Genomic DNA, 13,919 nt, shown 5'->3' on the forward strand with positions numbered 1-13,919 from the left:
CACCAGGAGAAAGTTGGGACCCGCTGCACTCCTCAAAAGGCTGACATACTGGTACAAAATGACGTCCGATACACCTGACCTGTTACAGTTCCTCTGTCAAAGACATGCAGGGGTGTACGTGCACCAATCGTAATCCCACCCCACACAATGAAACAACTCCCTCAATACAGGTCCCTTTCAAGGACATTAAGAGGTTTGTATCTGGTTCCTGGTTCACGCCAGATGAAAACCCGGCGAGAATCACTGTTTAGACTACACCTGGACTCGTCCGTGAACGTAACCTGGGACCACTGTTCCAATGAGCATGTACTGTGTTCATGACACCAGGCTTTACTGGCTCTCCTGTGACCAGAGGTCTGTGGAATGCACCTTGCAGGTCTCCAGGCGAATAAACCATGCCTATTCAGTCGTCAGTAGACTGTGTGTCTGGAGACAATTGTTCCAGTGGTTGCAGTAAGGTCCCGAGCAAGGCTACCTGCAGTACTCTGTGGCCGTGTGGGGGCACTGATGGTTCTGTAGCGCCTGGACACGTTTTCTGTCTGCTGAAATCGTAGCTATAATCCTGAGATCACACCTTGTGGCACACGGAGGGTCCGTGCTACGACCTGATGTGTTTGACCAGCCTCCAGTCGCCCTAGCATTCTACCCCTCATAACGTCATCAATACGTGTTCTGTGAGCCATTTTCAACACACAGTCACCATTAGCACGTCTGAAAACTTCTGCACACTTACTCGCTGCACCGTATTCTGACATGCACCAACACACCTCTGCATATCTGGACTGCTCCCAGCGCCACCGTGCGACGACCGCAGGTCAAATGCACCGCATGGTCGTACCCCGAGATGATTCAAACCCGCAAACCTCCCACCAGAGCGTTGTTTTACCATGTATCAGCACTATCCCTAATTTATGAGCATGAGTGTAGAATGTCGTAGGGATCTCGACCCTAAACCAGGTAGCATGTCATATCGTTCTCAAAGGTGACTAAGTTGCTACAGTGTTTGGCTTCAAAAAAGACTTGACTTAGAAGGTGAGTGGTTTGGCCAGCAGATGGAGGTGAAGGATTCGGAGCTGCTGTGGCCACTGTCCTCGGTGCTGGGGGAGCTGCGACTGCTGGGGCTGTGGGTGCCACCCCCGGGCCGCCGACTGCGCCATCGCCTGGCCCTCGCCTTCGTCATGGTTTCACACATCGCCAACCTCCTCGGCGCCCTCGCCTGCATCACCATGGACGCACCTAGCGATCTTCCACAGCTCTCCTTCATAGCCTACAACTGCCTCACTGACGCTGGTCTCACTTGCAAAGTAAGTAACGCAGTTGTAGATATCTTCTTCCTCATTACTACGTTTCCGACTTGCTTAATCACTGCCTGCTTTGCTCATTTTGGTACCTTATCCCATGTTTTTTTTTCCCTTTATTGTTATTTTATACCTTTACAAAAGGCAGCCCGGAAGTGGCCTATCCAGCCGCTCTTTGGCGACAGAAAAAAACCATACACAAAACATGAAGACATTAAAACAGATGTACAAGTAGGATAAAAACAGGAGACAGACAAACGAAAAAGGAAGGAAGTCGTTCACGGAAGGCACTGGTCGCACAGGGAAGGTCAGCTCAGCGCACAAACGTAGACAGACGGTTAAACACACGAATGTAGAAGCACCGATGAAGAAACACTTTTGTACTAAGACGAAAACAAACACTAACACAATGATGGCAATCTTTGACGCACTATAAACACACTTTTGTACGAAAAAGTGGGGGGGGGGGGGGGTGTCTGCCACAGGGTAATACGGGAGGGTAGGGGGAAGCGGAGGGGAAGGATGCCAGGTGGAGAGAAGATGAGAACGAGAGAGGAGAGGGTATGGGGAGGGTGTGGAAGCCCAGGGAGGGGGGAGGACAGGGAGAGAGGAGGCAGAAAGTGAGGAGGGAGAGAAGGGAAAGAGGGTGCCCAGGAGGAAAAACGCAGGAGGAAGAAGGGAAGGATTAAATGGAGGGGTAGCGTCTTTGATTCATAATCAAAACGTTTTCGGTCCCGGGTTCGATCACCGCCACTGCCTAAATTTTGATAAATAGTCAGCATTGGCGGCCGAATACTTCCGGCATAAGAAGTCTGCCTCATTCTGCCAACGGCCTTGTCAAAGAGGGCGGAGAAGCGGACAGAGGTTCTGGGCACTCTCTTGTCCTAGGGGTGGGAAACTGCAGCTAAAGGCGGAAAAATCAGCAATGATCAACGACGTGAGGATGCAGAAGGCAATGGAAACCGCTGCATTAAAGACACGTAACGTGTATCCACAGGACATGTGGCCTGTAGTTGAAGAAGTGTCATGATGATCTCTCCAGTGGCAAAAGATTCCGGAATAGTCCCCCATTCGGATCTCCGGGAGGGGACTGCCAAGGGGGAGGTTACCATGAGAAAAAGATTGAATAATCAACGTAAGGATAATGTTGTACGAGTCGGGGCGCGGAGTGTCAGAAGCTTGAACGTGGTAGGGAAACTAGAAAATCTGAAAAGGGAAATGCAAAGGCTCAATCTAGATATTGTAGGGGTCAGTGAAGTGAAGTGGAAGGAAGACAAGGATTTCTGGTCAGATGAGTATCGGGTAATATCAACAGCAGCAGAAAATGGTATAACAGGTGTAGGATTCGTTATGAATAAGAAGGTAGGGCAGAGGGTGTGTTGCTGTGAACAGTTCAGTGACCGGGTTGTTCTAATCCGAATCGACAGCAGACCAACACCGACAACGATAGTTCAGGTATACATGCCGACGTCGCAAGCTGAAGATGAACAGATAGAGAAAGTGTATGAGGATATTGAAAGGGTAATGCAGTATGTAATGGGGGACGAAAATCTAATAGTCATGGGCGACTAGAATGCAGTTGTAGGGGAAGGAGTAGAAAAAAAGGTTACAGGAGAATATGGGCTTGGGACAAGGAAAGAAAGAGGAGAAAGACTAATTGAGTTCTGTAACAAGTTTCAGCTAGTAATAGCGAATACCCTGTTCAAGAATCACAAGAGGAGGAGGTATACTTGGAAAAGGCCGGGAAATACGGGAAGATTTCAATTAGATTACATCATGGTCAGACAGAGATTCCGAAATCAGATACTGGACTGTAAGGCGTACCCAGGAGCAGATATAGACTCGGATCACAATATAGTAGTGATGAAGAGTAGGCTGAAGTTCAAGACATTAGTCAGGAAGAATCAATATGCTAAGAAGTGGGATACGGAATTTCTAAGGAGGAATGACGAGATACGTTTGAAGTTCTCTAACGCCATAGATACAGCAATAAGGAATAGCGCAGTAGGCAGCACAGTTGAAGATGAATGGACATCTCTAAAAAGGGCCATCACAGAAGTTGGGAAGGAAAACATAGGTAAAAAGAAGGTAGCTGCGAAGAAACCATGGGTAACAGAACAAATACTTCAGTTGATTGATGAAAGGAGGAAGTACAAACATGCTCCGGGAAAATCAGGAATACAGAAATACAAGTCGCTGAGGAATGAAATAAATAGGAAGTGCAGGGAAGCTAAGACGAAATGGCTGCAGTAAAAATGTGAAGACATCGAAAAAGGTATGATTGTCGGATGGACAGACTCAGTATACAGGTAAGTCAAAACAACCTTTGGTGACATTAAAAGCAACGGTGGTAACATTAAGAGTGCAACGGGAATTCCACTGTTAAATGCAGAGGAGAGAGAGAGAGAGAGAGAGAGAGAGAGAGAGAGAGAGAGAGAGCAGATAGGCGGAAACAATACGTTGAAAGCCTCTATGAGGGTGAAGATTTGTCTAATGTGTTAGAAGAGGAAACAGGAGTCGATTTAGAAGATATTGGGGATCCAGTATTCGAATCGGAATTTAAAAGAGCTTTGGAGGACTTACGGTCAAATAAGGTGGAAGGGATAGATAACATTCCATCAGAATTTCTAAAATCATTAGGAGAAGTGGCAACAAAACGACTATTCACGTTGGTGTGTAGAATATATGAGTCTGGCAACATACCATCTGACTTTCGGAAAAGCATCATCCACACAATTCCGAAGACGGCAAGAGCTGACAAGTGCGAGAATCATCGCACAATCAGCTCAACATCTCATGCATCGAAGCTGCTTACAAGAATAATATACAGAAGAATGGAAAAGAAAACTGAGAATGCGCTAGGTGACGATCAGTTTGGCTTTAGGAAAAGTAAAGGCACGAGAGAGGCAATTCTGACGTTACGGCTAATAATGGAAGCAAGGCTAAAGAAAAATCAAGACACGTTCATAGGATCTGTCGACCTTGAAAAAGCGTTCGACAATATAAAATGGTGCAAGCTGTTCGAGATTCTGAAAAAAAGTAGGGGTAAGCTGTAGGGAGAGACGGGTCACATACAATATGTATAACAACCAAGTGGGAATAATAAGAGTGGACGATCAAGAACGAAGTGCTCGTATTAAGAAGGGTGTAAGACAAGGCTGTAGCCTTTCGCCCCTACTCTTCAATCTGTACATCGAGGAAGCAATGATGGAAATAAAAGGAAGGTTCAGGAGTGGAATTAAAATACAAGGTGAAAGGATATCAATTATACGATTCGCTGATGACATTGCTATCCTGAGTAAAGGTGAAGAAGAATTAAATGATCTGCTGAACGGAATGAACAGTCTAAAGAATACACAGTATGGTTTGAGAGTAAATCGGAGAAAGACGAAGGTAATGAGAAGTAGTATAAATGAGAGCAGCGAGAAACTTAACATCAGGATTGATGGTCACGAAGTCGGTGAAGATAAGGAATTCTACTACCTAGGCAGTAAAATAACCAATGAAGGACGGAGCAAGGAGGACATCAAAAGCAGACTCGCTATGGCAAAAAAAAGCATTTCTGGCCAAGAGAAGTCTACTAATATCAAATACCGGCCTTAATTTGAGGAAGACATTTCTGAGGATGTACGTCTGGAGTACAGCATTGTATGGTAGTGAAACATGGACTGTGAGAAAACCGGAACAGAAGAGAATCGAAGCATTTGAGATGTGGTGCTATAGACGAATGTTGAAAATTAGGTGGACTGATAAGGTAAGGAATGAGGAGGTTCTACGCAGAATCGGAGAGGAAAGGAATATGTGGAAAACACTGATAAGGAGAAGGGACAGGATGATAGGACATCTGCTAAGACATGAGGGAATGATTTCCATGGTACTAGAGGGAGATGTAGAGGGCAAAAACTCTAGAGAAAGACAGAGATTGGAATACGTCAAGCAAATATTGAGGACGTAGGTTGCAAGTGCTACTCTGAGATGAAGAGGTTAGCACAGGAAAGGAATTAGTGGCGGGCCGCATCAAACCAGTCAGCAGACTGATAACCAAAAAAAAAAGTGTAGATGGAGGGGCGAGGGGATCATACGGGAGGGGAAGTTGGCAGAAGCCACATAGGACAAGGGTATGAAGTGTGGTAAATTGGAGAGCAGGTGGGATGCAGGTGTACAGGCGCAGCAGCTGACGGGGGTGGGAAACGATAAAGGGTGGGAGAGACGAGAGACAAGCGGGTGAGGGCTATCAGGTTTACGGGAGGTGTAAAGACTCTGTATCCGTTCAAGGAAGAGGAGGAGGTGTGCGAAAGGAATTTAGTCGTAGAGGATCCACGTGGGGGATGGGAGGCGGATGCGATAGGCGAGACACACCTCATGGCTCATCCCATGTCAATGGAGACAATTCTTGTTTCGTAGCTCTTGCGATACACTCTTGATATTTATAGTCTCTCACCCTCGAAGGTAAGGGTACAACTCACTGTAGGCACATCTACATGATCGTCTGCTGATCTGCTGATCGCTTCATAGATACAACAATTATACGAGGGGCATTCAATAAGTAATGCAACCCTTTTTTTTTGGGCACTTTCGGTCGAAAAATGCGGAATTTATCGTGGGACATCATGGAACAGTCCCGCTTCAGCCACTATAGTTTAACGAATTTCCCAAAGGTGGCGGCACTATACGTAGCTTTCGAAATGGCGTCTGTAACGGAGGTGGGTTCCAAGCAGAGAGCTGTCATTGCGTTTCTTTTGGAGGAAAACCAGAGCATCAGAGATATTCATAGGCACTTGTAGACCGTCTACAGGGACCTGGCAGTGAACAAAAGTATGATTAAATCAATGTTGTACAGAGCACACAAATTTCCACTTCAACGTAGTGAAGTAAGAAATAGAAACCATAACATATTCTGCAATAAACAATGGATATGATCCTTCTCTAATTAATACAATGTCACAACAGATAAAAAATAAACTGAACAAACAACATCAAACTACACTCACAACTGACAGTGCCCCAGCAGTCAAATATGTTAAAATGTTATACTTTGGAATAATATCTGACAAATTAGCAAGACTATTCAAAAACACAGAAGTATAAATCAGCTTCAGCATCAACAACAACCTAATTAGGAAGCTTATTCACAATATAAAACCACCAGATAAAAGTATTAATGCATCTGGCGCTTACAAAATTACCTGCAGCCAATATAATAAATATTATATCGGCCAAACAGGCAGAAATTTCAGAACCAGATTTAAAGAAAATTTAGACAGCTACAGGCTTCATAAATGTAACAAATCAGCAGTAGCAACTCACATTAAAGACACAGGCCACCCTTTGAAAATCGAAGACAATCTCGAAATTTTACACAAAATAGGAAAAAGTAAAAGAATGGATATCATTGAAGAAAAAGAAATTTTCATACATAATACAAAGCATGGAGATAAAATTCTTAATGAAGTAACCGAATTTAAAAACTCAAAATTCTTCAACAGTCTTAAGCCAGTTTTAAGTCAATAGATTCTAGATAAGTAATAAACCCAGCAAGACAATGGCTCCGACGTCGACCATTAGATTGATACCATGCGGACATACAGGTCGTCTGTGTAAAGTGGCGCAAGGTCCTTGATTTGAAGGGAGTGTACGTTGAAAAATAGGGTTTTTTAGCTAAAAGAGTGAGGAATAATATGGTGTATTAGAAACCTGAGTAAAACCCATATGCTTACAGGAAAAAATGTATTGTGGTATTTATTGAACGCCGCTCTTAAATTGGCTTCTCAACTAGTAATTATGTAAGGACAGGTAATTATAAATCCAGCCGTGGATGCTGCTGAAGAACATCATTTCTATGGATACAATAACAAAGAGGTACACACTTCAGACATTAAACTACGAACCCAGCCACCTGACCTGATCGTGTTGGCTGGTAAAGTTATTGGATGCATGAATCCCGCACACATTTTCAGCTATGACGAGTGGTAATATATGTACCTCCCGAAAGCTGCCCAGCATATGCACCCACTTCGTGAAGTCTTGTGTGTTCCATACTCGACTATATTATCGTGTCGTTGGATGATATTGCTGATGCCCCATCGAAAACTTGCTTCCGTTGCCTGACGCCTCTCCCCACTCACTTCAGATGTGCGGAAACTTGCCATGGAAGACCGAGGAACAATTCTGTGAGGAATGTTGACGGTAAAAGTTGGCGGTGACCGACAACTAACAGAGCATGTTAGGCGCAGATAACTGCAACTCCAGGGTGGAAATGCAGCTTTAGGCTGGACTCTCACCACCCAAAAGACAAAGAGTATATGGGTGAAGATGGTCGGAATGTGACGGGCAACAGTGATGCATTTTCGAACAGGGGGATCATCTCCCACAAGCATGAAGCTAAAAGACAGGAACAGAAGCATATCACACCACAACACCCTCCATAAAGCCAAAGGAATTACTAGGATGTATCTATGGACTATAAGCGATGTAGTGCTTTTGTGGACTGAGCTACAAAAAAATTTATTAACATTGATTACAATGTATTTTGAGTAGACTAAAGAAATAGTAATGAAACTGGAGTAGCATTATGTATCGCTAACTATAGGAGTAGAAGCACTGATTTAGGCTAGAAATGGTTAGGGTGATGGCAAGTACATTACTTTCCATTAAAACTACACAATGAAAGACAGCAAGTAACGAAATGTAAGACTATTACTTATTCTAGTATTGTAGAAAGAATACGCAAGTAAATTTGTGGGTGGCTTGGTGGAATAAAAGGTGTGAAAATTGATACTCTGAGTTACCGGTTCTGGCAGCAACGAAGCCTCAAACCCTGCCCGATATTGAGTCGAACTGAACTTGAATGACAGGTACGACGTTGGATCCATGTTGCCATCAATCATAGTGGCTCGCAAGTGACGGCATGTTTGTCTCGCGGCGCCCCGTGACCAAACGATGGTTCAGACGGCTCTAAGCACTATGGGACTTATCAGCTGAGGTCAACAGTCCCCTAGACCTAGAACTACTCAAACCTAACTAATTTAAGGACATCACACACATCCATGGCCGAGGCAGGATTCGAACCTGCGACCGCAGCAGCAGCTCGGTTACGGACTGAAGCACCTAGAACCGCTCTTCCACAGCGGCCGGCCATGACCAAATATTTCCATTGAATATGAGATCTGTAGAACGTGTACAACAGGGAGGCAGTCGAACATTTTCTGGTCTGAACAACATGGGTAACACCCAGTGCTGCGTTAATTCGTTGAGCGATAAATCCACGCAGACTTCAAAGATACGGCACAACCGCCAGCCTTAACGCGTCGGAAATGTAATGGCTCCTGCCCAGGGTGAGTCATTTGGAAACGGCACTTCTGATTTCCTTCCCTATCGAAGCTTGTATTCCACACCTTTTGCTCGTAACTCACCTGAGCAAGCTGACACCGCGGTTAAGACACTGATATTTTGACGACAGTAGATATAATCTTGAACTGGAAGTGAAAGCCAGTATTTTTTCCTTTGAAAGTGGCGTGGCCGACTTCCTTTCCCGTCCTTCGTCAAGCTAAACTAGTGCATTTTATGTACTGACCCTGTGGCCCATAAGCTGTTAAACTTTAATCTTCGTTCGTGTTCTAATGATCTAATTGTCCCTGAGACATTAAATCCTAACGGTTCTTCCTTAGTAAGTAGAGGCGCAGTGGTTAGCACACTGGACTCGCATTCGGGAGGACGACGGTTCAATCCCGTCTCCGGCCATCCTGATTGAGGTTTTCCGTGATTTCCCTAAATCGCTTCAGGCAAATGCCCGGATGGTTCCTTTGAAAGGGCACGGCCGATTTCCTTCCCTATCCTTCCCTCACCCGAGCTTGCGCTCCGTCTCTAATGACCTCGTTGTTGACGGGACGTTAAACACTAATCTCCTCCCCCTCCTTAGTAAGTTGAGATTAAAACACGTTATCCTTCAGCTTTTCTCGACGTGTTTGATGCATGTGTGTTTCCAGGAGTCCATCAGAGTTCTTGTATTCGTTTTCTGCAGAATAACTCGTCGACCGACCCAGTTGTCCTCTTTTGGATCTGCAAGTTGTACTGTCGCGTGTACTCGCTGTCTGGACTCCAGCCAGGTTCAAATAGCTCTGAGCACTATGGGACTCAACTGCTGTGGTCATCAGTCCTCTAGAACTTAGAACTACTTAAACCTAACTAACCTAAGGACATCACACACATCCATGCCCGAGGCAGCATTCGAACCTGCGACCGTAGCTGTCGCACGGTTCCGGACTGCGCGCCTAGAACCGCGAGACCAACGCGGCCGGCTGGACTCCAGCCAGACTGCGTCGTTGTATACTCTTTTGTTTTTCAGATACTGCACTGATACTGAGTGAAACACACGTTCTTTCCGCGCTTGTCAGCTACGTTACACGTAATGGAACAGATACCAAGACTTGTTTAAACTAAAATCTCTATCTCTGTTTATTAGGTCTTCCAGCATATTTCAATAGACTCCTTCGTTGTGCTGTCTCCGAAATTTAACGTTTGCATCACGTTGCTGGTCTCATTGTATCTCATTTGCTGATTATGTTCGAGTCAGCTGCCAGCAATAGCTGGCTTGATTGGTTATTTTAGCCAGGTGGTCACTGATGTTCCTTCCATCTCTCCTCAACTGTTATGCAGGGTGTCTTTGCAACTTAAGACTTTAATATCTTCAAAACATGTGATAAAATAACTCATTAAGTTTTGTTTCCTCATTCATACGCATCAACATGTGCACCTTTTGGAATTCTATATTTCTCCACGTCTGAGCCAAGATATCCACGGTGACATGTTCAGATCCAATGTGAATGCGTGCCTTCAAGTCCTGTAGGTCTCTAGCCTTAATTCGGCACACCAGTTTATTCGCAAAACCGCACAGAAAGAAGTCTAGTTGTGTAAGGTCAGAAGATCGTAGCGGCCATCGAATTAGACCATCTCGTCCCGTCCACCTATACGGATAATTATCATCGAGAATTTTTAGGCAACAGGTGGATGGTGCAATTAGTGGGAAGGTGCCCCATCCTGTTGGAGTATGACATCAGACCATCTCGTCCCGTCCACCTATACGGATAATTATCATCTAGAATTTTTAGGCAACAGGTGGATGGTGCAATTAGTGGGAAGGTGCCCCATCCTGTTGGAATATGACATCAGGTTGCAGCTGTTCCAATTGTGCACATTCATGTTACATGTCCAGGTAAACACCACCGTTGACAGCAGACTCGATTAAAAAAGAATTGACCATTGCTGCAATTGTGCATCAGTCCGCGCCACTGACCTTGGGACTGCCTCTTTCCATTTCATGTGTAACACGAGGACACTGCGAATGCCATATACGAAGGTACTGACAATTCAGGTTGCCGGCTACATCAAACATCGCCTCACAGAAGAAACAAGTCACTGGTTGCGTCAATCTTGCCTATCATAACCACTGCAAAATGGTCGCACAGATGGTTGTCCGTAGGCTTTAATGCCTGAAGCAGCTGCACCTTGTAAGGACTTAGCCATAAACTCTTCTGCAAGACACTGCTCATTGTTGATTGTTTCATTTCCAACTCTCTGGTCGCCATTCGCATTTGTGGGACTCCTTGCAATCGCCTGGCCCACCTTGTTCACGTCGGCTTCTGAAACAGATGTCCCCGCCATTTTCATAGCGAACACTACCTGTTTCCATAAACGCCGTATGCGAAGCCCGAATAGATGGCCGGGACGGTTGCCTTCCATATCTAGTTCGAAAATTTCGTTGCACTTGGGTATCGGATGTCGTCTGTATGAACCAAACCATACACTCAGCTTTCCCTGTGGCGTTCACATTTCATCAGTTTTTCAACTTCAGTTTTACTTAAAATTGCGGCGTTTCGAAGATAAAAAACTTGCTGAAAGCCATTTTTTAATATATAGCATAGTTTTCAAGTAATAAAAAACTTATTTTTTGGACACCCCGTATTACTGTCCCTTCGTAAGACACGCCACATTTGCACGGAACATGGTACACACCCGCCTTTCGAAGACGTAGATCTTCTTTAGCATTACAAAAAAAAAAAAAAAAAAAAAAAAAAAAAAAAAAAAAAAAAAAAAAAGGCTCTGAGCACTCAACTGCTGTGGTCATCAGTCCCCTAGAACTTAGAACTACTTAAACCTAGCTAACCTAAGGACGTCACACACATCCATGCCCGAGGCAGGATTAGAACCTGCGACCGTAGCAGCCGCACGGTTCCGGACTGCGTGCCTAGAACCGCGAGACCACCGCGGCCGGCTTACAAAGAAAATTTTTTTAAATCTGTCGATGAGAGCGAAGTACTGTGTATATCATGTTACCGATCTTTACGAATACTGGGCCAGCATAAGGTAGATACGCGGATCTGGACTTCTCTTTCTCTGTCTCTGTCTCAACCTCTTGCTCAGGCGTTCTTGGTTTTACTGCAATGCCTACTCAAGTTGAGGATATGAATAACCATTCCAGCGAAACACTGTTCGCTGTGTTGCCATTCTTAGGCGAAGGATTCCTTGTCTGAAATTGTTCGAGCCCATTCAACCTGAGTCTTTAGACCGAATTTGATGGTGACTGGTGGTACTGACTGAAGGCTTGGAGGTAGAGGTCAGTGTCCGTGGGTTTCCTATATGCTCTGAGATGTCTCCGCTTTTCTCATAACACGTCGAGAAAAGGTAGCAGGCCCTCTTTCTCACTCGGAAGCACACCATTAGAGATGATTACAACCTGTGGTTAACTTGAAGGTACACTATGTGATCAAAAGTATCCGGACACTGCCAAAAACATACGTTTTTCATATTAGGTGCATTGTGCTGCCACATACTTCCAGGTACTCCACATCAGACACCTCAGTAGTCATTAGACATCATGACAGAGCAGAATGGGACGCTTCGCGGAACTCACGAACTTTGAAAGTCGTCAGGTGATTGGGTGTCAGTTGGTCATACATCTGTGCGTGAGATTTTCACACTCCTTAACATCCCTAGGTCCACTGTTTCCGATGTGATAGTGAAGTGGAAACGTTAAGGGACACCTACAGCACAAAAGCGTACAGGCCGACCTCGTCTGTTGACTGACAGACACCGCCGACACTTGAAGAGCGTCGTAATGTGTAATAGGCAGACATCCATCAAGACCATCACACAGGAATTCCAAACTGCATCAGGATCCACTGCAAGTACTATGACAGTTAAGCGGGAGGTGAGAAAACTTAGATTTCGTGGTCGAGCGGCTGCTCATAACCCATACATCACGCCGGTAAATGACAAACGACGCCTCGCTTGGTGTAAGAAGTGTAAGCATTGGATGAGTGAACAGTGGAGAAACATTGTGTGGAGTGACGAATCACGGTACACAATGTGGCGATCCGATGGCAGGGTGTGGGTGTGGCGAAAGTCCGGTGAACGTCATCTGCCACTGTGTGTAATGCCAACAGTAAAATTCGGAGGCGGTGGTGTTATGGTGTGGTCGTGTTTCTCATGGAGGGGGTTGCATCCCTTGTTGCTTTGCGTGACAGTATCACAGCACAGCCCTACACTGATGTTTTGAGCGCCGGTCGCTGTGGCCGAGCGGTTCTAGGCGATTCAGTCTAGAACCGCGCTGCTGCTACGGTCGCAGTTTCGAATCCTGCCTCCCTCGGGCATGGATGTGTGTGATGTCCTTAGGTTAGTTAAGTTTAAGTAGTCCTAAGTCTAGGGGACTGATTACCTCTGAAGTCAAGTTCCATAGTGCTTAGACTTAATTGAACCATTTGATGTTTTGAGCACCGCCGGCCGCGGTGGTCTCGCGGTTCTAGGCGTGCAGTCCGGAACCGTGCGACTGCTACGGTCGCAGGTTCGAATCCTGCCTCGGGCATGGATGTGTGTGATGTCCTTAGGTTAGTTAGGTTTAAGCAGTTCTAAGTTCTAGGGGACTGATGATCACAGCCGTTGAGTCCCATAGTGCTCAGAGCCATTTGAACCATTTTTTTGAGCATCTTTTTGCTTCCCCCTGCTGAAAAGCAATTCGAGGCTGGCGACTGCACCTTTCAACAAGATGGAGCACCTGTTTATAATGCAAGGCATGTGGTGGAGTGGTTACATGACAATAAAATCCCTGTAATGGACTGGCCTGCACAGAGTCCTGACCTGAATCCTATGGAACACCTTTGGGATATTTTGGAAAGCCGACTTCGTGCCAGGCCTCACCAACCGACATCGATACCTCTCCTCAGTGCATGACTCCGTGAAGAATGGATTTCCATTCCCCAAGAAACCTTCCAGCACCTGACTGAATGCATGCCTGCGAGAGTGGAAGTTGTCATCAAGGCTAAGGGTGGGTCAACAACCATACTGGATTCCACATTACCGATGGAGGCCGCCACGAACTTTTAAATCATTTTCAGCCAGTTGTCCGGATACTTCTGATCACATAGTGTACAACGTTACGATGAAAGAAAAATAAATGTCCTTCCTCTCGGTGCAGCATGTACTGACAGAGTCGCAGTCTTATTCTTTCAAGTGTTTATCAGCAAAAATTGTTCGACTACGCCCTTGGAAGGCCTGGACTGTCCTTGCCTGAACTTTGTGGACAGCTAAACCTGTGTGTAGCGAACTAATCTCACAGCCTACGAACGA

At 45.4% G+C, this 13,919-nt stretch overlaps 1 protein-coding gene across 1 annotated transcript in view; it reads left to right on the forward strand.

Annotated features, from left to right (window-relative positions):
- Positions 1-1,052: 1,052 nt before the first annotated feature.
- The window catches only part of LOC126285087 (uncharacterized), a 57,918-nt gene continuing 45,051 nt past the window's right edge, over positions 1,053-13,919 (forward strand). The window contains exon 1 of the mRNA XM_049984412.1: positions 1,053-1,304. Within this exon, the coding sequence (XP_049840369.1) occupies positions 1,053-1,304 (252 nt within the window). The remainder of the gene's footprint in view (positions 1,305-13,919) is intronic.

The sequence above is a fragment of the Schistocerca gregaria genome, chromosome 8 (assembly GCF_023897955.1).
Source record: "Schistocerca gregaria isolate iqSchGreg1 chromosome 8, iqSchGreg1.2, whole genome shotgun sequence".
Lineage (NCBI taxonomy): Eukaryota > Metazoa > Arthropoda > Insecta > Orthoptera > Acrididae > Schistocerca > Schistocerca gregaria.